At 42.4% G+C, this 23315-nt stretch overlaps 2 protein-coding genes and 1 non-coding gene across 3 annotated transcripts; 2 read left to right on the forward strand and 1 right to left on the reverse strand.

Annotated features, from left to right (window-relative positions):
- Positions 1 to 366: 366 nt before the first annotated feature.
- Positions 367 to 1262, reverse strand: LOC131891843 (uncharacterized). Its single transcript, XM_059241516.1, has 2 exons — positions 670 to 1262; positions 367 to 535 (listed from the first exon to the last, which is right to left on the reverse strand). The coding sequence occupies exons 1-2, from the start codon at positions 1184 to 1186 to the stop codon at positions 372 to 374; spliced, it is 681 nt and encodes a 226-aa protein (XP_059097499.1). The 5' UTR covers positions 1187 to 1262; the 3' UTR covers positions 367 to 371.
- A 12057-nt stretch (positions 1263 to 13319) lies between these two features.
- Positions 13320 to 13391, forward strand: Trnac-gca (transfer RNA cysteine (anticodon GCA)). Its single transcript has one exon. It is a non-coding gene; the product is annotated as a tRNA-Cys (tRNA).
- A 1568-nt stretch (positions 13392 to 14959) lies between these two features.
- LOC131892236 (PAN2-PAN3 deadenylation complex catalytic subunit PAN2-like) lies at positions 14960 to 17307 on the forward strand. The gene is made up of 3 exons (XM_059242026.1): positions 14960 to 16471; positions 16609 to 16714; positions 16972 to 17307. Exons 1-3 carry the CDS (start codon positions 16122 to 16124, stop codon positions 17305 to 17307), a joined length of 792 nt encoding a protein of 263 aa, XP_059098009.1. The 5' UTR covers positions 14960 to 16121.
- Positions 17308 to 23315: the final 6008 nt, after the last annotated feature.

Below are 23315 nucleotides of genomic sequence, written 5' to 3' on the forward strand. Positions count from 1 at the left end.
ATTGCGTTGGCGTTGGCGTCATCCAGTTTTGGTAATTATAAATTGAACGGACAAAGACAGCAACAGTTCAAATCATTTTATTATCATGCAATCCCGTGTTCCAATGACAAACATTTGGTTTGGAGAGTTTGGAAAACTTCATGACAATTGGCGGTCTTGATCCTTTTCCGCAAAGCCCTGATGAGTCTCTTCCGATACTTGACGGGGGCAATGATATCGGGATCGCCTTCGAGCACGCCCCGGAAATCCGAGGGCAGAGTATCCATCATCTCCTGGCTCACGTCCATGCCAATGTGAGTCTCCATGTGGATCCTCAAGTTGTATCTAGGATTAGAATTCGATAAAATACGGTCATACGTGACCAAAAGAGCCTAGAGCGCAACTAAATTCGAATTCAACGTACCTTTGAACGTCGTTTCGTCGTGGATCTTCATATGGCGATAGATGGAATTTTCGTCCCCAAAAGCTTTCCGACATATAAAACATATTGCGGTGGGCTTTTTTGTCTTTTCGTCCACAACAATTTCGTTTTGCTCTGCAAAAAAGGGGTGGATTAATGTTGACATATTCCTCTAGCTCGATCACGACGTTTCAAGAGGAATGTCTCTTTAAACTTGACAATCGCAAATCAATTGAAATACCCTTCGGTTCAAAATGAAGCAAACTCACCATTCACCAAGTAAAAGACGAGACTGCCTGGACACTTTCTTCTGGCTCGTCGTTGGCCCACCACAATGGTCAATACCTCGTCTTGGACAGCAGGTTCCAGGGGCGCCTCAGGAGCAGGGACCAATTCAGTGGAGACATTTGGGTCCGGCCGCAATTGTCCCCCCAGGTCCTCTCTTTGAAACTCTGACTGAGTCCGAGCCATTGGAACGATGGGATTTCGGGCGGGTCCATATTGGGTCAGGAAATGTCTCATTAGGAACTTAAACTGCAACCCGTGGAAGGCTTGCATCCAGGCTTGTTGCCCTTGAAGCAAGGGATGAGGGTTCCAGGGGTTGATCAAACCATTGAGGAATGGCACAGAATGATTCGGAGCAGGTGGCGCCCCTTGTTCCCATTCCAATCCTCTTTGTTTTTCCGTTGCGACCACAAGATCAACATTGGGCGTGCTTGCAGACGCCTCAGAAGCTGCCCTAGCCTGATGAATCAAGTTTTGGAGGTTGCAATTGATGAGGCTCATCTTGAACTGATTTGAAGGAATCGGGAAGTGAACACAAATGGAAAAGGTGGACTGGTGTGGAATTGTTGTGATTGATAAGCTCACAACAAGAAGGCTGAATTGGATGATTATACTACAATAATGGTGGATTTGTGGAGCTGACGATTTCTAATTGATGGCAGCACAAGAACAAGTTGTTGGTGATTGATGACGGGAGCGAAAATGCCAATGGTAACAGATGGAAAGCGCGGCAAAAAAAGCCCGCGTAGAATTGAGAGCGCTCCCAATAAAAGCTTACCGTCGTTCACGGGAGTAAGCTGTAGCTGCGTCGGTCATATTCCCTTCCAATGGAACAACGGAGCCCCTATATAAGGGGAGATTGGTGAGTCTGTGTTATTATCATCCTATCATTGATACTGTAAGGAACTCTTGCTGGCACAACCATGTCTCCCTTGAATAATATCAATGACGGAAATGACCAAGCAGGTCCCGCCCAATACCAAGGGGAGGTGGGCCAGCAACAGCCACGGGTAAATCAGACCCCCGTCATTTGCCCAAATTGCAAAAAGCGACTCTCCGAGCGAAGCGCCCTCACCCGACATATGAAGGTCCATGACAGCACCACTAAAATATTCAGATGCATGGTGTGCCACAAGAACGACCAGCGACAAAAGTAAGTGTGGATAATTTGATATCATTTCATGTATGTATTATTGTGATTTAGATAAAACCTGGATGCACAACCATCGAATGTGGGATACCGATAGATATCTCATTTTAGAATCGTCAGGCACCCAGTTCAGCAACCATTTTCTCTCGACTTTTAGATCAAACTGGAGGCAACATGTGGTCACGCACATCGGCCAGGAGATCCCTCCTGACGTATTCGAAGCCTTGGACCATGAAACCAAGGCCATTCTGACCGGAACACATGAACGGATGAAGCGAGGATTCTTTGAGCAACGATTGGCCAAAGCTGAAGCCAAAAGGGCCAAAAGGGCCAAAACAGCTCGAAGATCCAAGCAAGAATTGTCATTTGAAGAACTTTGGTATCCCATATGTGAATGGCGAGAATAAATGCTGAAAAAAATGATGTTCACTGTGCGTTCAAGCATTTGGCTTGCGTCAAAATTAATGTTAGCTTTAGTTTCTCAATTTGAATAATTACTTGGTACCAAGTTGTCCTAAATGAGATCAAAATAGAAATCTTTAATTTCTTTTCGAAATTTGTTCAAAGATAAACTTCCTCTATTGATGACATAAGCAGTGATTAATTTGTTGTCCAAGTTTGCTCAATATTAAGTCAATGCCTAATCACAGCTTAAATGAGGAGCGAAAAGAGTTGTCCAGACGTTGAATCTTAATCAGGATGATCTGAAACAGCTAGAGTGGATTAGTTTGGGGTTTGACGGTTGAGATGAAGAGGGTCGATAGTTTTACTGCACGTACGATCTGGTGACATTCAGTATTACAACAATACACACTCACTATTACCTTGAGTTGACTCTGAGACGGGTGCTCCCAATTGTCATCGTCGGCTAAACCCTCGTTACCTCGCTAAATGCTCAGTTACTCGCGTGAGAATCTCACAAGTACTTTCGGAATTTTCAATTGAGCCATTCTCTGCCCCAATTGGCAATTCCCAGGAGCAGTCATTTTTGTATGATCAGGTTTTGTTTGCACTTTGAATGGACAACTCGCGCGGAAATAACACCTCAATGCTGATAGTTTGAGATATTGAGTGTAATACACAAGTGGCTTGTTTAGGATGTAACGACAAATTAGCATGTTTATTTGTTTGCTTTATCAAAGAATGTTTAACACACGATTGTTGGATGATAAGAGGGCAATTGCCCATGAAAGCCATCGAAAATTACCGATTTAATAAATAAATCCATGAGGGCAAATTGACAGCCGGAATTTATCCGATAAAAGACTAGCAAGCTTATTCGGAAAAGAGGGCCCATCGAATAAGGCCAATCTTGTTTTGATCCATTTGAAGAACAACCATCACCCATCGATGCGCATTGATGGAGTGGTTATCTTTGCATACATGTACTGCTGTCGATCCTAAAGACAATAGCTGTATTATTTGATAATCAGGTTACCCGTCTCGTCTCACCAGTGAGACGACTAACACGGTTTTAAAGGTTGGCAAAAAAATCGATTAAAACTGTTTTTATGTAAGCGTTCAATCTAGACAATAATTGACCAAAAAAAAACAATAAGATCAAAATTGTTTGGAGGATGGCAAACTGGATTTGACGCCTTTGATTGACCATTTGAAAATGACGACAGAGACCGCACCAAGAAGGCTTGGTCCCAACGCAATTGAGGGAGGCCACACGAATGTCCTCAAACATTCCGTCCATTTTTCGCATTTTGTCTATTTTCGTTCGAACGCTCCTGCTTGGCAGACTTCGAGATCACGTTGTAATGTTTCAAACCAGGGTGAGTTAGGGCATACTCCATGGCTAGAGAGTTGTCCGAACAAAGCGCAAAGCTGCACGGCGTAGACCTGCTATTACGGGCAAAACAACGCCTTGCCCGCCCGGACACCTAGCCATGTCTCGCTCTCCTTTTCTGATGTATTGAAGCCTAATCTCCAAGGCCATTTGAACCTGATATTCAAGGAAAGCTTCACATCAGCATTAATAACTTCCAGATAATTTGCTAACAATTTCTTCAGGTTGACCAGATTGAGTGGAAGATTGTTCGATTTGGAAGTTTTAAGAAAGCAATTTCCAAATTAACTGCCTTTTTGGGCCCGTTGAGGTTTGCTTAATGTCTAGAGGTTTTAAATTGGTAATATAGCTTCTTGCACCTAAACTCTAGAAATACATCACTCAATGCTTGTTTACTGCATATTTTATCAACTATTTCCCCAACTATTTCGCCATTTTTCCCAACTTTTTTAGCCGCTATTTTGTCATATTTAATCGACTATTTTTTACGGCTCTAGTCATAGCCACAAGTACGAACTTGAGTACAATTTGGTCGTTTTTTAATATTTTTATTTTAACTTAAATCTAAATATCATAGTTTGCCCTATGTTGTAATATCTGCATTTTCAGTTCTAGTTGTTAAATCTACTCGCCAGCTTGTCTGTGGCTTCTACTTTCGCAGCAGCAAAGCCAAACTCACCCTGATAATCAGTTTTAACACGTTTATTGTACTTGACTCTCACAACCTTTTCAGGCAGGTAATAAATACTTTTTTGAATTACAAGTGTGCCAAAGAGTTTATCTTTTTTGGTCCAAACGATTCCATTCATGGTGAAGGCCACAGTTATGCTAAAAAAGCAATCACCTAACCTTTCAAGATCATATCTCATTGGCCCCCTCATATCGGTTGATAATCTTGAACGACGCAGAGCACGAGGACATTGTTGTGGAGCCAACGCGAGCTCGTTGGAAGAACCTCAAAGTCCCGTCTATTACATAGTGAGTGGCGAGTTGCAGCCTTTTTTTCAAGAGGTCCCAGTTTAAGGGAATAGCAACAACAGTACACACTTCATACTCCTGCTTTTACCATCACATTCTCCATAGCTTCCTAATTTCACTTGATGTCTTCGTACCTTCACAAAATAAATTTCTAGTCAATAGGTAACAGTTGTTGGTGGTATCATGGCACAGCATGGATTGCAACCATCTGTTGCAAAGTATGGAGATTTCGAGGAAGATTTTGTCTTGCTCAAGTCGAGCAGGCACTTGACATGCCTATTTGAAATCTATTTGAAATCTCTTGGTAATGGCAGTTTTGCTTTTTGCTTTGGTAGCATCCGCTACTTATTCATTTGCAGATGTTTATTATTTTCTTGTGCCCTCCGCGCCTCCATGGCAAACTTGCTAAGAATTAAAATCTAATCAACTACTGCTCTCTCTTCTACGATTCTATTTACTAGATGATATATTGTTAAGTTTTAAGCGACATTGTGCTCTATGGAAGGACTTCAAGCCGTCTTTGTATATGTACACTAAACCACGCAATTCTGGAATTTCGCATCTCCTAAACCCGGTTTCAACTTCCCAACAACTTGATGTCTATTTTCAATATCACAAAAATCACATAATGAACATGGATGGTACATTGGCCATATTACAACATTTCTGGGTACTTTTTTGGATTATACACCCAGTTGGATAACAACATATGACAACGTGATGAAAATAACATTAGCGTTCAATTTTGTTGATCTGAATATCAAGGTTTTAACAAAACTCACGCTTTTTGATCTACAGAAGAACTAGCACACATTTCCCTTTCGTTGTCTATCCCCATTATACTGTCCCTCTCCATGTCTGGAGAACTCTTTGGTTAGGATAATGGCCATAGCTCCATACTAGTTGCCACATTAGGTGCTATTTTCGTGGATCTTATCCCTATCCGCATTGCCGTTTCAAATTTTGGTGCTATTCAATGCGGATAAGCGATCAAGAAATTGTCCGCTTGACTGCTTGCCTTTTGAACAAGCATTTGCTTATTCCTACTGTACGTGATTGGTCGATCTGATATCCCTCTGGTTTTGATTGGACGCAATTTGTGTTGTGAAAAAATTGGGAGCAACAAGAGTAATCTGAATTTTTACATGGTGCAGCATCATGGCCCCAAAGCCCCAAGTTCAGGTTGATATACTAACTAGCCTAGCGGAGGAGCTAAACCTGGAGTCATGCCAACCCAATCAGAAACGGCCTGATCCATAGATTGCAGTAAGAGAATAACAAAATTGTCACATTATATCAAGACCTTAGCAATCCAATGATGTTGTTTCAGCTTTGTAAACGGTATTTCGACTTGACCGGTGATCAGATCGACCCGAAGTTCATGGCCAAGAAATGGGCTCGTGTCAAGTCGGACGCCAAAAAGCAGAAGGGTCAGGCAATAAGAGACGCTATTCGGACCGGAGGGAGTCCATTGCAGGCCTGCAGATTGAACTCGATGTGTCAGGATGGGGTCAGGACTGGATTTGGTGCGGACAGCAAGGAACCCTATGAATTACAACAACAACCTGACAGGAGCAGAGCCAGGTAATGCGAAAATTACGTGTACCCCGACAAATAGGATCGTTTTATCAAAAGCAAACGTCTTTTAAAGAATCGAACAACGTTTTGGAGGAAATCGACTTGAACGTGGCCGAGTTTGTTACAATCCCTTATAGAGCAGAGTCGCCGGATTCGTTGATTGATATGCCCGAACTCCCGAACATGTCAAGAGGTCAGTTCGTCGCAAACGTCAATCCACCAGTACTGCCGTTGGTCAATACCTGTCAGCTCGAGCCTTCCAAGAAAGTAGCCATCTCAAGAGAACCAGAGAGATCCGCACCGAGGCTGCTGAAGCTGAAAAGAGCTCAACTTCTTAATGCTGGAGACTGTCAAAGAGGAGAAGATCCGAAGAATCCGAAAGGCAGAGTCACAGGCACCTGCGGCAGAGCTAGAAGTCGAGGTCCTCAAAATCAAGAGAGACTTGCTCAAGATGGAGAAAGAGCAATGCTGGATTAACCTTGAACTAGCTAAGAAGCGACTGATCACCCGCCCTAATTGAAAAATACCCTTTACAGAGGGCATTCTCCAATAAAACCGGGGATATGTTAAAAATAGTTGTTTATTATGAAATCACGAACACGAAATTGATTTGTACGACCTTCAGGGTGAACTTCGACCATATCCTGGTCCTGCAAACGGTCTTGCAATCCGTGCTCACTCAGACCATGAGGCAAGGTTGGGTCGTACAGTTGTCTACAAGAAATGAGCATTTTGTGTAGTACAACAGCGCTAGCAATAATGTTAGTGGTGTTCTGGAGTTTTCGACAACGGGACTCGTATAGCAGGGTCGGAAACCTCTTCTTAAGAACCCCCAAACCAATGCTCTATTATGATTCGGCTTGTCTTTAAAGCCTGGTTGCAGAGCACCATCTTTTGCCTTAGGTCATCGTCAGTGGCTCGGGCAAGCTGTTGGCTTCTAACCATGGTCAACAAGACATCGGAACATCCATAACCTTCATCTCCCAGAATGAATCTTGGTTTTTGAACGGAGAAGTTGTCCTCAAGTTGACATCGAAGACTACTTTCATTCTAGATCCGAGCATCGTGAGCAGATCCACCATGACTATTCATAAAGTATCGAATCCGTTTTTGGTGATCGCAAACCATCATGCAATTGAGGCTATAGTAGTGCTTGCGATTGAAAAATCGCTCTGGAATGGGAGTCGCCCATTCAAATTTTCTGATGCGGATGTGAGTGCCGTCAACAATGCCAACCACTCCGGTTATTCCGGACTCCTGGTAAAATGCTGCCGCAATGAAATCTTGCTCTTCCTTTCCCGGAAACTGAGTGTACTCCGGGACGAAACTAGCAATGATTTCTGCTACGCCACTGATTGTCTGACAAGCGGTAGGCTGTGATACACGAACAAAGTGCTAACTTGCAACGGCCAGTTGAAATGAGTTTGTTCGAGGAAATGCAGGAACACGACAAACCGAAGAACCGGCGGGAGAACTTGAGGGTTTGTGCCTTGCTTTGTTCTCTCTAAAAGAGGTATCAATCTTGTCAAAAAATATTTTGAATACCTCCTTCGACATCCCAAACTCGATCTTGAACTTGTGAGGTCTTAAAACTCCAGGGGATTTTCTCTATCCTTGCAAAATCGTTTGAGAATGGATGCTGGCCCCAAAGCGTGGGTCAGGTTTTCAAACTCTCATATCATGTCCAGGTGATCGCCCAAGTTCCGATTTCCTTCGCAAACGCGCTGAATTCCTCGGGTAAACTCCATAACTGAATAAATGATGCAAACAAAACGACAGATAAACCCAGGGTATTGCTGTCAGGAACAGCTTGATGGTGATCAATTTTCACAGATATCTTTGCTTTTTGCATCAATTGGAACTACTTTTCTGTACCACTTTTCCCTATGGCTAATGTCAGCATTTTGCCATGAAAATTCGAATAAGAGGAAGCAGAACGGGCAAAGTGGTCAAGCTCTTATGGCACCAAAAGAGCACCTACAGATCAACCGAAGGCGCTGCTATCGCATATCTTTTCGCAACTGGGGGTCAAAAAGCTCCTTTCGCGATCTAGATAATTTAGGGCAAGTGTTGAGAAGTGTGAAGATCTAGGATTTCATACTAGTGTGCCCTCAGGTCCAACCATGAAGTAAGTGCCGCCACGCCTTTTCTGATAACCAGATGTTGGCGTCAAATATTTCTTTATATTACTTTATAATTAATGTATAAATCTTTATAATTGTTGAATCTCTCAACCTTGGAAGCAATCTAAAAGGTCATTACTTTTTTTTGTTATAATCAATGCAATCGTCTCAAAATGAGTGGAAAATGTAGTATGGGTCCCCTAGCACAAACAGAAACTAGTTTTGCAATCGCATCTTAATAAAATCGGAGATTTTTTGGTCCCAAAAGCTCCCTAATGATTCCTGTCTGAATTTGGCTGTTGACCTTTGGGGTAGTGCCATCTAGTGGCTATCTTCCAGAAATTAATCCTGCAGCTGTTTCTTCTCAAGGTTCATTGTTGAACGATGTCCCATAATTGCGAACAATTTTGTTTATGCAAAGTTGGAAGCACTGAATGAGCTTCAATCATTTTTACCAGGACTGTGGCGCCACAATCGCGACAAGAACTTCCATGATTTTAGCACATCCAGTGCTTGTAAATTTTCATTGACAAAATTGTTCGCCCTCTAGGGATTCTGTTCAACAATTATTTTAAACCATTTCAGTCCAACATTCATTTGATAAAGATGGTACATGGCAAGTGACAAAAAATTGCAGAAATGCAGAAAAAAATATTTGGGGCAAATATTTTGTCATCAGTAATAAGTTTGGTGACACTTTCTTCATGGTAGAACCAGAGGCAGCATTAGTATGAAATCCCAAAGCTTTACACTTCTCTATTTGGTTCCAGGTTAAACAAGATATCTATATATCACAACTGATCCCGCTACCAACAACTGACGTCATTGACTGACGTCATTGACTGACGTCAGAGAGATCAAGTAGGCGGGAAATACAAACAAAGTTAATGATAATATCATGTGACGCCACACAATGTACATTTCCAATCGTCACAAGCCACCTGCCGAGTCTAGCCATGAAAGAGACTGGAATTGCACACTTTATGTATAAATTATTTGACGCAACCTCTCTTACCCTTAGGTTTTAGCATAGACGGATTTTAACATTTATATTTTATGATTGACTATGTGCCAATAAAATAGTGTGTTTACCATTTAGGCATGCAAAGTTTTCATTTGCTTCACTATTGAACAAAATGTATTTGCCACCGTTAATTAGAGTCACAAGACAAACAGCGATGGCTGGAACTATTTCAAATGGAATTACGACCCGAGGGAGTCATGGCCAGGCCTCAGGAGTGGGCTCGTTGCTATACCATAGGAGCTGAGATCCAAATCAGAGGCCTTTTCGCACCTGTTGTAGCCGGTTTAGTGCTCAGGTATTTTGAAAGAGGCAATCTAGCTCCTTGTATATCAAATTAGAACTGTTGCTCAAGCAATACCAGAGTCTGGAGTTTTCGCGAGCTATTCATTGGGTCATCCTGGGATTCTAGGTACTCTCCCCCCACCCAACCTCTGACAGCCAAATAATCCCTGACTTTGTGTCGTTGAAAGGTGATCGTCTTATTTTTCTTTTATCTCTAACTTTATGTGTAATGTTGCAAAACTTTGTAATCGTCCTTTCTTCTTCGTGATTTCGCATGGCATCATCGGAGGTTTGAAGCCTTTCTCTGCACGCACAACAACGTCACCTCTCACTCCATCCGGACAAAAAAAGAAACGTATTTCCTGAGACAGATTGACGAGGGAATCGTGGTTAAGAAATTGCGTGAAAACGATATGCGGGAGCAATACTTGTTGAGTGTCAACGATTTTCCTTGTAACGGAGTTTTGTGCCAGATTCGGTGCTCCAAGTGCCCCCCGTCCAGCATTTGCGGCCACACCTGGGTTTGCCTTTGTCCAAATTATGCTCGGGAAGGAAGCTGCAAACACCTCCATCTTGTAGCTATTAAGTTAGTTTGCTCTAACCTGCATTCTGACCACGATTACTGTGGGACCACAAATACGCTTGAACGGCTTGAACCGTATGATGTCAGCGAAGAAAAATTGGTTGAGATCAACGTCAAACAAGAGGGTGAGACTAATGTGGACTTCTAATATGCAGACCCATCGGAAAATGGAATACAATGTGAAGAAGTAAAGACGAGGAAATATTGAAGCCTGAAGGAAAAATCACAGAAAGACATGACAAATATTATCAATCATGACGTAGAGCTTCATGAATAGATGTTTTTTCTCTTTTAAGGCGTTCTTTCTAAAAGTGGAGAGCATTTAGTTGAAAGTTCATTTACAACTCTCAGACCCCAACATTCCTCTTGGTTTGAGAGAGGCCAAGTTACAGACTATCTTAACCGTGGTTGTAAACGAAGATATGATTCCTGCCGCGATTTTTCAAAAAACTAGATGGCAAAAGGAAAAGGAACCGTGTTCCGTCACTGTTCCCGAAGAATCTTAAGGAGCGCAAAGACGTGAGGATCCAATGCAAGCCTGTATCACTCCGAAAAGAGCTCTTGGAACAATGTGGCAAGGCTCCATTAAACGAAGTGTGGTTGGATGTTCTTGTTGTCTCTCAATTAAAAAGATGTTCTACAATGTGCCACAGGCCCAAGCAATCGAAGTCATTTCTTAATCAATACGAGAACGCTAGAGTAACGTGGATGTCCACGGCTTGTAACAGCGTGGCCGACATCAATAAAAGCATATTCGGGTACATCCAATGCAACGCTTGCCAAAAGTGGTTCCATGGGCCACTTTTGAGCTTTGAACTCAACCATAATTGAGGACTGTGACGACAAATTAGAGTGAACCTCACAAAAGAATCATCCAAGAATCCATCTGTAGACCAAGCCAAGAAGGACGAAACGCTTGGAGATCTCCGCTTGGGCATTTAGCTGCTCATTCTTATTACATCGGACCGTAGTTAAGCCACTTGATAAGATCAATTAGATATGGCTCGCAGGAACTCAAGGGGCAAATTTCAGATCGATCGGGGATTTACAGGGTTGCTGCAAAGTTCGCTGGCGATATGTTTCAGTACTTGTAAATCCACAGTGGCTCAAATTGGCAAGTTGGATTGGCCCCAAAATTTTGGAGGAAAAGGCCTTCTAAAGGTCATATAAGAATGTGGAGGCACTTGAAAGAGTAATAAGGGCTGCCTGAGAGATATCACCATTAAAGGCGTGCTTGCCACCCCTCACGAGAATGTAGGGGCCTTGAAGGCCTCAGTTGATGAGGCTTGCAGGGCTATGTCCAAGGACCAAGACCTGCAGGACCATCAGGCCGAGGATTGAGGCCATGCTCGAGGCCAATGGTGGCCATTTTGAATGGTAACTATTGATAGTTACATATTGAACATGTTTGCAACTTTCTAGAGCTTTCACGTTTGTTTTTTCTTATCCATCTACACCAATCTGGATGTTTTGGAAATATTTTTACCCTGTAATTGGCCATGCGAAAACTGTTTGAAATAACTTTGGAGAGAGAAGGCGAGTGTGAAAACTTGGAAAGCAGGTTTTGTTTAGGATCCTTTAGATTGATTAGGACCCTTTGCAAAAGTGATCTGTTTTAAAAGCGGTTGTTACGCATCAGCTGACTTTCCGCAACCTCTGACGTTAGTTGCGTCATGGAAGGCATAAAAAGGAGGGTGTCATACTTTCACACTTGTAAAGGATGACTTTTCAGCCGATCATAGGGCAATCCTTGTGAATTATTTAATCAAAAAAAGAATGACTACAGAGCAGATGAGCCCTCATGAAGGATATGTCACATTAAACAAGGCAATGTTATGGTGGGCCTACACGAGAAACGTTTTGTCACAAAGTTTGCCTAACAATTTCGGAAATGTTTGGTATTTGACAAACAATTCTTCTCTGAGCCGCCTACACGTGAAACCACGTGAAACTTCGATTTCTAATCAGATGAACTTGCAAGTGATCGTATCATTTCCCAATGGGTCTTGAGTTCATTCAATATTTCTGTTATGCACAAGTTGATTGGTACATTGAAAAGTGGGAAGACTGAGGAATAAAATTAAAAAGAAACACCTTTGGGCGCTATCATGATAAGAAAGTTTCACTTTCCAACAACGTACTTTTTCGCCAATCTCCTTTTGTGCGATTACTAGCAGAGTACGTGTCGAAATATGACAACCATAGTATATAGGCCAAAGGTCACGTCAGAAACGTAAGCACATAAATATAGTGAGAGCATAAAACATGATTAAGACAATTTGGATATATGTATACAGGTAACATTACACATGGCATTGACCAAAAGATGTTCAGTTTTCAGGAACAAATAAGGACCCGCCCACAAGTACAGACGCCATTTGACAGGTAAGGTGATGGTCATGGGCGGCATTTAGGTAATGGGTCAGTGGGTGGGACTCGATCCGGTCAGATCTGGCTGGAAGGCTAAGTAAAAATTTGCTCAACTGCGAGTTGAAATATGTTACCATGTAAACAACGTCTACGTATTTCCTACGAATATAAGAGACCGATTTCAAGTGATCATTTTTAATGTTTATCATTATCAGGCCAATATAATGTACACTTTTTATTGCTGTTCTTGCGTATGCTCTAAAGAGCGACTTGAACTGTAGCAAGCTGTCTTTTCAAGAGTTGCTTCAAAAATAATCTTCCATGACATGACGCACCAAAGCAAAAGTGCATATGCATTGTCAGGCCGGTGGGAAAGAAGACAAAATCGTTTGCCACTACATTATCGAGAAAACAATTAGGAAGTAATTAGGTCATGATTAACGCAGATCTTAGACATGTTTTCTACGCTCTCGCTCTACATATGAATTCTTTAGTCCTAGGATATGACGATAATGAATTGAAGAGGACTGAGGGAGTCCTCATATGGATGCAATTGAAATGAGAGGAGATGGGGCATTTATTTATTCTGCTGGCTTGTGGTCTTGTTTACCTGCTTGGGCCAGAAGCGAAATCTGGCGTGCTCGTTTGACGTCGTCGAACACGACGCTGTCCATCATGTGTGGGAAGAAAACAGGCTGAAGTTATGCATTGAAATCTATGATAAAGCTCTTCATCTGTTCATCCTCACGGCGGGGATATAGCTCAGTGGTAGAGCAATCGGCTGCAGTCCGATAGGTCCATGGTTCAACTCCGTGTGTCCCCTAGCTGATGATTGTTTTCAATTTTATGTTGAGGTATATTGCCTTTTTTGGTTGCCCTTTCGTGTGAAAGAGCAATTGTGTGAAAGTGATATTTGATCGGCTTTGTTCACATATGAAGGCAAAGATGTCGAGAAAGATTCCTCAAGAAGCGACCTCCCCACTATAAGGCAAGAAGTTCTAGTTTCACAAGTTTTTGAGGACTAACTTGAAAAGTATTGCTCTTGCTGAACTTGCCTTTAGAGTTTTTATCATACTTTAATGGTTAAATGTTGTCACGAAATGTCGGTGGTGTGCTACAGGCATAAAATATATTGCTCCCGATTTATTCCTATTTGGACGCCAAGAGTGTTCGTAATTTTACCCTTATAGGATTTGAAATGTCTCTTTGAAGAGTTTTTTCAGAATCTTGGAACGTGTTCTCGTGTTTCTACCTTTGTATGTCGGCATCTGGAAGAGGAAAATTGGAACTATCAATTTGCTGCCTATTAATTAATGGCCAAGGAAGCATCAGCCAAGCCACAGTGGAACTGGGTCAAGGACAAAGAAGTCCACACTATCTTTCATCTACCCAATTTTCCACTAATAAACAGATCAGGCACATGAAAATCCAAAACGCCAGCATTCATGCATGCACCAAAACATTCTAGCGTACGGCCACAAGACGGGGCTCCCAATTGTCATTATTGGCATATCACTCGTTGAATGTTCTGTTGATCACGTAAAGATCCCACGAGTACTTTCGGAATTGTCAACTGTGCCAATCCCAGCCCTAAATGACAACTCCCAGGGGCAGACGCCCTTTCACAGTAGATCAGGATTGGTCTGAAGTTTGCCGGCTTCCTTAGACCTACTGCCGTGCGTATGTCTTCAGGATATGGGATGTCAATTTTAACATGTAATGATGTTTTTCCACGAAGAAAGCAAACCAAGATCGAGTTAGGTTTGATCTTGAATTGCGATGGAGAGCAGTTTGGGCATTTGTGAAAAGAAAAGTCAATTTCTAAAAAGTTAGAAATGATTTAGATGACGAGTTGCTTGGTCGCGGAAAGCTCCACGGTATAGTGTGTTGGATGTTCAGGTTATAATATTAGAAAAGGTATTGATCTCCACTTTTGTTAACACTACAAAATCAAAATCCTAGTATTCGTGGTTGAAGTCCCTTTCAGATTCCATCCGTCAACTTTGTTCTCTGAATCAGTATTGTAATTGCCTTAGATTTACTGATCGATACTATCCCCCCAAAATTCGAACCAAAAGGTGTTGGATGCCAACCGTTCAAAAATAGTTAACCCTCATTAAGAAGAGTGAGTAAGGAAAACTATGGTCAAGCAAATGGTGCAGCTATTCTTGGTGACACCTCCCCCTTTTTGGTAGACAACCCACTCCCAGATTTCATAACCGCGCTCCTTTTCTGCCTCTCCTTCCCTTTCCTCGCCCCTTCCTCGAGTAGCCGTTGACCACCAAACAGTGGGCTAGTCAAACCTGCTGACCCATCTGAGCTCACCTTTCTTATAAATAGGCCAACCCACTGGGTTAGACCTCAGTTCAACAGACCACTTACAGTTGAAAACATAGTCCCTTTGACATCCGATCCTACTCAGTCACAAGATTGATACCAAAAACACAATGGACAGCTTCACCTTCAACTTGTTTGCCAACGAGTTCCAACCTCAAGGCTCGACTACCAAAAGTACCCTCAGTTCATTCAATGTACTTGCCCCCGAGTTTCAACCGCAAAGGAAGACAAAGAATGCCCCAACATTGAGCATGGCTATTCCAAGTCACAAATTCAATTTATTTGCGAACTAGTTCTACCCTGAAACCAACGACAATGGCGTTATGTTTGATTGGTCTGAGAACCAAATGAACCTGCAGAATAGGTACTTGTCATTGATCAAGAACAGTTTTGTGGATGACAATGAAATGTAAGTTATAATATGTATTTTGTCTCAATAGCAATGAGTGATGTGTTCATCTGCATTTTCGGACTAGTCTAACCTATGGTCTTTTTACATTTTAGGTTTCCTAATGGTTATACCTATGGCGAGGAAGAAGCTATGCCAGTGGCAGAAATTGGTTCTACAAGTTTCACACCCAAGCTGATTCCAGTGCTCTATCATAAGGTGCCCATTGTGTTTGGCAAGTTTGGCATGGACTCGTTCGACTTTGGCGAACACAACCCCACCAGTTTTTGTGGTCTCCAAGGTTGTCTGCCTAATGCCTATTGCAACGCCATGATCCAGGCCCTTTATTACCAGGCAGGCCTTCATCAAGTGGTCCTCGGCCACTGTTGTGACATGGACACGTGTTTGGTGTGTGAGCTGTCCTTCTTGTTCCACATGATGGACCAAAAGAGCGGGAATCAATTGGTGCAGCCCCATAACTTTATAAGGGCCTTGAGAACCAGCTCTGAGGCCGTTGCCCGAGGCCTGGTGTTTCCTAATTCGGATTCCGTGACGGCCTCTAGCTCGAGAGACATAATTCAAGTGGTGTAAAATTGGCACAAATTCATCCTTGAGCAAATCGCCGTGGCTTCTAGGGACAATGGCAGCAATGCCTTCGATCACAGTTGTTGCCTTGAGACTTTGACAGTGACCACCTGCACCAACTGCCAATCGTGCATCAGTGTTCAAAGTGGGCAACAAATTGGTTGCGATCTAGTTTATCCTCAAGCTTCGGCGAGAATTTCCTTCGAAGACGTTTTGTGCTCCTCCCTTGAATCCAGCAAAGCAATGAGATCGGCCTTGTGTTCCCATTGTTGCCATTTCCAGCCCACCAATCTGTCCCATTCGGTACAATCTTTGCCGGAGTCACTGACGGTTTACACTGGGTGCAACGAGAGTGTAGCCAGTGTGTTTTGGGAACAGCAATCCGTGCACGTGGCCAATGAAGCTACTCTCACGGCCAATGTGCACGGTTCAAAGGTGGATCAAGGTGAAGATTTGTGGGATCAGATGAGAGAACTAGATGTTTCTTGGATCCCTGAATCGTTCAAGCTTCGAAGATTGGCTAATGGCACACTCAAGGGAGGAGCTACATCCGAAAAGTCGAATGTGGTTGAGGAGCAAGTGGAATACGAGTTGTAAGTTGGACTTTGGCAAGCAATGATAATAATCTATTGAAGATGAGAGGAAACACGACTTTAACTTTTTTAAGGAAATAATTTTCGTTTTGGGTTTATGAAAGAAGGTAATTTAATGGAATATTTCTTTGTTTCAGGCAATCGGTTTGCTTCACAATCGTGGATCCTCAGACTGGAAAGGCGACAAATGTGGTGGCTGCCATCAAAGTGGGGACCTATAATTCGGCACGATTTGTTTTGCCGGTGAGTCAGCCAGTTATGATGAATTTGGTGTGATTGCAATCAATTCTGAACCCGTCTAAAGAACTAGAAATGAGATATTTGAGCAAGCCTAAGCGGGTCGTACGACATTGGTGTTGGTTATCTTCATCTAAAATAATGTTACACAATGTTCGATCAGAGGTCAGAAGAGGGTAAAAAAAAATGCAAAATCAAAGTGATGCACATTTTGGTGCAAATTATGTAATTTTCCATCATTTATTTTGTCTTTAAAATTTCAGGAGAGTCAATGGTACCTTTTCAACGATTTCTCCATCAATCCGATTGACAGTTCCGAGGCCACTTGGATAGATCTTAATCTGAAGGTGCCGAGCATTTTGGTTTATCGGCGGGTAGAACGAAATGAGGTCAGTGTGCCCTTCCATCCACAACCTTCCCCGTCCATTGGCTTGGACATCTTCCAACCATCCCAAGGTCATGAGGGACCTCTGAGCTTCTGTCCCTTGGACGACAACGAAGTCCCTAGAGCTGGTGATCTGGTGGCCTTGGATGCGGAATTCGTCACTCTGACGCCAGAGGAGAAGTCTCCTCATTTCAAATTGTACATTATTTTGTAGCCTTAATCAATTAGGAAATGGCCAAGAGACGTTAAATGCGAGTTTCTGAATAAGTTTATTGCCTCTGACTTTGTTCAGTTTCTTCGAACAAAGCAGTTTTTTTTTGATGCTTATTAGAAAATAAGCATCAAAAAAAAACTGCTTTGTTCGAAGAAACTGAACAAAGTCAGAGGCAATAAACTTATTCAAGAACTCGCATTTAACGTCTCTTGGCCATTTCCTAATTGATTAAGGCTACAAAATAATGTACAATTTGAAATGAGTTACCACACATGCATTTATTTTGAGCTCACATCAGAATGATCCATCACAGAAGGAACCTACACAAGGCACATTGCATGATTGTCTTGAGGCTGAGCTACCTTCCAATTCAGCAACCTAGCCTGATCTAAGACTTTGGCTAGAGTGGCCTTCACCGTTCCTTGGGCCTCCAGATCCAATAAGATCTGGATTCACTTCGTTGGAATTGTGGCACTCTTTTGGATGTGCTTGTCCAAAAAATACCACGCCAGGAACTTGAGGGACAACAACCTCCATAGGGCAGATGGAACAGGTGCACCGTGTCCACCACTTGATCCGAGGGCACAACGATCCCGAGCATGTCGAAATCGTTTTTGAGCCCATGTCCCACAAAGATGCAGCCAACGTCCACCAGATGGCGCACCTTCTTGTAGGTTCTCTTCAAAAAGTGGTGGGAGCTCTGGGTGGGGTCCAGATCCCCGGGAAATATCCCCGAGTACTTGCTCACGTAGTCCGATATTTCCTCCTCACAGGAAATGTGGTCGTCAATGAATGGCACTACAAAGAAAAGGATAACAAATTGACGTACTGTACTCAGTGCAAAACCCGCCAGATTCTTGATTCTTACCTCCACGACGCGGACCCCAGCCCCGGACGCAAGTAACTCTACCCACGAGTCTCACGGCAGCCTTGACCGTGATCAGTCGCCCATTCCTTCCAGAAGACTTCTCCTCTGGCGTCAGAGTGACGAATTCCGCATCCAAGGCCACCAGATCACCAGCTCTAGGGACTTCGTTGTCGTCCAAGGGACAGAAGCTCAGAGGTCCCTCATGACCTTGGGATGGTTGGAAGATGTCCAAGCCAATGGACGGGGAAGGTTGTGGATGGAAGGGCACACTGACCTCATTTCGTTCTACCCGCCATAAACCAAAATGCTCGGCACCTTCAGATTAAGATCTATCCAAGTGGCCTCGGAACTGTCAATCGGATTGATGGAGAAATCGTTGAAAAGGTACCATTGACTCTCCTGAAATTTTAAAGACAAAATAAATGATGGAAAATTACATAATTTGCACCAAAATGTGCATCACTTTGATTTTGCATTTTTTTTACCCTCTTCTGACCTCTGATCGAACATTGTGTAACATTATTTTAGATGAAGATAACCAACACCAATGTCGTACGCCCCGCTTAGGCTTGCTCAAATATCTCTATTTCTAGTTCTTTAGACGGGTTCAGAATTGATTGCAATCACACCAAATTCATCATAACTGGCTGACTCCCGGCAAAACAATCGTGCCGAATTATAGGTCCCACCATTTGATGGCAGCCACCACATTTGTCGCCTTTCCAGTCTGTGGATCCACGATTGTGAAGCAAACCGATTGCCTGAAACAAAGAAATATTCCATTAAATTACCTTCTTTCATAAACCCAAAACGAAAATTATTTCCTTAAAAAAAGTTAAAGTCGTGTTTCCTCTCATCTTCAATAGGATTAACTGTCACATCCAATATATGATTCTTTTTCAGCCATTAGACCCCCCACAACATAAGAAAGTCCAAAAATGCCCCACCACCCTCCATTACAACCTATCGAAGAGAGACCGTCCCGTTACGTTCTTTATAAACTTATTAAATCTATTTCCCCGATCCACGTTTAAATGTGGGTGCGTAGCTTCGTTCCCTATGCTCAACAAAATTCCACTAATCATCGAACATTTACATCTAGATTCGTAGATGTTTTTAGCTCCCTCCCCTTACACTCATTTGCACTACATTGAAGCACCTGTTTCAACGCAGTTACGTTCCCCTTTCCTCCTCCCTCTGACCTACTGTTCAAAATGTGTGGTTGGATATATCGCAGCATTAAAGTTCCAGAGACAACATCACGAATTCTTAAACTCTTACAAGTCGATTGTTCAACACATCTGCAATATGCTTCACCCATTTGCGTTTCCCAATGTGTCAGCAGGTTTTGAAAAAACGAACAAGTCCACATGATTTCCACTAAGAACGTCACAGGAATGAAGAGCTCTGTTTTATTGGGGAAGAGACGATAACAAGTTGGAACTGTACCAGTGTCAGAGAAGGTACGGAAGTAATTTGATACTATAAGTCTTCAAAAGATCCATGAGCTTTGTCCCAAACCCGCTCAGAGAATTATTATAGCCCATAACCAAAGTGACCGCAAGCTTAAATGTCTGGGTAGTTGAGGAGCATTTCTCCAAGCCTTGTGAAATCTTCTAGTACTATTTTAATCAATGAAGTCCATACTTCTCTCTTTTTCTCGGGCTCTCTTCATTGTGTGATTCAACTTTGCTTGCCTCTCAAATTTTCGTAGGCTATATGTAGGCTCTGTTGATCCGGTTACAGCTTTTCATATTTTAATGATCTTGGACAAATTTTTATAGATAGCATTCCAATCAACCTTACATTCAAAGGACGATGCTCGGTTCTGCGAACCTCACAATTCCGTTGGTTGTGCGAACCAAATATCATATAAAGAATTAAAGAGTAATTGTCAAAATCAACGAAATATACCTTTCATTCTTCTTCACAACTCGGGAATATACATTGCCAAGCGGTAGCGGTTAGAAAAGGCCTGGAAAATAAAACAATACCCAAAAAACAAAGGCTTATTGAAATTACAAATGAAATACATATCATTCCATCTATGTTATAACGAAAAGTTATGGTGAGTTAGCCGTTCTCGCGTTGCAGTTGCATTTGCAACCGCCATAAGGCCATACTAATCAGTATTGAGCCAAAGATTCGTTCACATTTTGCTGATGGAATTTCACTCCTTCTTCATTTTAAATAATTATAGACCTGTGCATTTTGGAAGAATAGCGCCGACCAGTTTGGTCCCTTGACCAGGAGTAGATGGGTTTCATTTGATCGATAATTTAAATGCCATTGTATTCAGTACATGATATGCAGAATATATTCATAAACAAAGTTCGATTTTTGGTATTGATCCTGACAATCAAATTATAGGGTGGAATCTTCGGGAGCATATTAGGCGTCCAAACGTCTAGTCAGACAACTTCAGCTTTTTTATAAATGAGGACTATAACGAAGCAAATATGACAATACAAAATGGCTTCAATGCACAATTGTTTCCCTAAGCACGATGAGGCACAATTCCTATATCGTTGATCCCAATCAAACGAACTAAGCGACTATTCGAGCCGTAATTCCAGGCGTGGCATCCTCGCTGAAGATGAACTAGTGCTCAGGCATATCCCACAGATTACAGAATACTGGCACATCTTTGTAGATGCTTTCAGGTCTACTGGAAATCTGTGTTTGCCGGGTGCGTTGTATGAGTACATATTAATTACTTTATATTCGTTCTGCTTATTTTAACTATTGGCTCTGCGTATAATTATAAAGAGTGAATAATAATGCTTCTCTTCGTTCTATATCTATTGTTATACACGGTAGACACAAGCCAAGTTACCTTTTGTATCATATTCTAAAAGAAAGCTCCCATGCAAAAGAGCCCGGTGTTTGTCAAATGCATTTTTCATTTTGTAAATTTTGCACTCCAGCCTCTATGAATCTCGTATGTATCGGCTCACTTTTTTGGGCCCATAAGGAAACCGGAGGAGAAAATATGCAATTTCGTATTGAGTGCCTCGTTCGAAAAGTCCAGTGAACTTCATTGCATCTGTGCAAATTAGGTACAATTATCATTAGAACAGAACAACCATTGTTTCATTACCACTCCAATGACTTTGAGCTAGAGACTAAGCCGGTATAATGTTTTAAGATTAAAGATAGACAATCGACAGATTCGTTATTAACTGCCTTAAAATTCATGTGACTTATGGCTGTGCCATGACAACTTCCTCCTAGGACCCATGTATCATCTTGATGTTTTCGGTTCACTGAGATGTCAATATCCCCTGCTCATCCAAACTAAAGAGAGGTCTTAAAATAAACATGGTGCTTTTCTTACTTGTAACCGTAGTCCGATAATTTATGCATTCTCTCACATCAGTTACGTAACAAGCTCAAAGAAAAGCTGAATTAGACAAGGCAAATCGCGCTCTTAGAGCCTGCGAGTCAAAATTTTACATGTCTTCTCACTCACCATAACACCTTAGGCACCGATAGTGAGAACGAGAGACAAAAGTACACTGAGAAAGTTGAATTGGGTTGTAACTGAGTCGAAATACTTCCACTCTCAACGCACTCTTCAAGCTCCCCCAAACTCACAGGCTCTGCAAGATGATGTGCAACTTGAACGTACCACAGCATTTTTTGTGTTGTGTTTCAAATGATGTTTACGCTCATGTTAATTCAGCATCTCACTTCACCCATGACAGTTCACTTCGGTAAGATTCCTCTAGTTGTCATGTGGTGAGGCCTTTTCTGCGGTTCATTTTCTACATAAAGAGACGTGCTATCCTGTCAAGTTGGACTTTTTCATTCAGCTTGGGGATAAGGACAAGCGTTGACCGAGCAGAAACCTAGCTGGTACTTGATCTGTACCGTAGTATAGAAATATCACCGTGCAATAATGATATGCTTCGTGATTTCGGACCGTAAGCCAACGCGTTTGTTCCACCAAAATGCTCTATGCGAATTACACGTTGGCCCTTTTCACAGGCAAGGCTGGTAACATCTTCAAGTGCTTTTACTCGATTGTATTTTCATTGCCTCCTAGATAATTAGAATCTGATCGTACTGTTCTCTCCATTCACAAAGTTATCACACAAGGATGAAAAAGGTTGTGCTGTGATGAGACGCGAGACCGACGAAAACGCTAAGTTAAGAAGTTATCAGTCATTTTGAGCCACTCGACATAAACACTACATCTTCTATCACAAGTAGAGATAGTAGCGGACAGAAAAAAACCTAACTGGGTTCCGAATCGTTTATCAAACCTAGGCCAGGAATTCTGGCTCACGAAAAAGTATGCCATCTTTATTTACGCTTTACGTTTTTTGGCTCGTTCTGAATGTGTGTTTGGGCACGTAAATCTTACGGTTGTTTCGCATCACGATCAAGGCCAAAATGCAGAACGTGCAGTCGCGTTGTTTGCGGAAGGTGTGATGATATCATTCCAAATAGTTTGAACTCAACAATTTGCCATGTCGCGAGGGACTCCCTCGTCGTCCTTTGATTGGCGATACCCGCTGTTGCTCCTCGTCATTCAAGAGAAGAGGTGTTTCTGTTCAATCGATCGTTTTCCTTCTAGTTCTCGCGATTGTTTGTTACTCGATATTCAATGTTATCATCCGGGCCGGATAACTCCGAACTTGAACTTTCAAATTTCATAATTCTGCTTGATGTGTGATTTCAGACGTGGTTATATACATGCACGAGGAAGAGGAGGATGCCCAGTCAGAACAAAGGAAAGCAAGGTGGTGGGGATTATGCGCCATGGAGAAGAAATCCCTATCAACCAATGCGGAATCCTGACCCGATTGGCAAGACTTTGAGTACATTAACCACCCCCTGATCTTCCAGCGGAATGGATCCAATGTCATTTCTAGTAGATGTTCACACCTTGAACGTTAAAGAGGAACGGATCTGCTCGCTAGTCACGTGGGTACTTACCCAGACCCTCTGTTATTTCTGTCCACTACTAGAAGCTTTATGCTCGTCGGGAAAAGAATGGCACTGCTGCTGTCGATTGCTTGAGGTTGCCTATTCCATTCCAAGGATTCCTTGCGTTCAAGCCATTCGTCCTGCCAAATCTAAGCCGTACCTTAGTCTAGCCATCACTTGAAGAGCAATTCGAATGCCAATCGAC

Source organism: Tigriopus californicus, chromosome 12, assembly GCF_007210705.1.
Source record: "Tigriopus californicus strain San Diego chromosome 12, Tcal_SD_v2.1, whole genome shotgun sequence".
Classification (NCBI taxonomy): Eukaryota; Metazoa; Arthropoda; class Copepoda; order Harpacticoida; family Harpacticidae; genus Tigriopus; species Tigriopus californicus.

Bases quoted from the DNA above. Each gene is read 5' to 3' on its own strand.
- LOC131892236 (XM_059242026.1), top strand. From the start codon at position 16,122: ATGAGATCGGCCTTGTGTTCCCATTGTTGCCATTTCCAGCCCACCAAT. The intron at 16,472-16,608 runs GTAAGTTGGACT...TCTTTGTTTCAG, and splicing joins GAGCAAGTGGAATACGAGTT to GCAATCGGTTTGCTTCACAA. The intron at 16,715-16,971 runs GTGAGTCAGCCA...TTAAAATTTCAG, and splicing joins CGGCACGATTTGTTTTGCCG to GAGAGTCAATGGTACCTTTT.
- LOC131891843 (XM_059241516.1), bottom strand. From the start codon at position 1,186: ATGAGCCTCATCAATTGCAACCTCCAAAACTTGATTCATCAGGCTAGG. The intron at 536-669 runs GTGAGTTTGCTT...CCTTTTTTGCAG, and splicing joins CGTCTTTTACTTGGTGAATG to AGCAAAACGAAATTGTTGTG.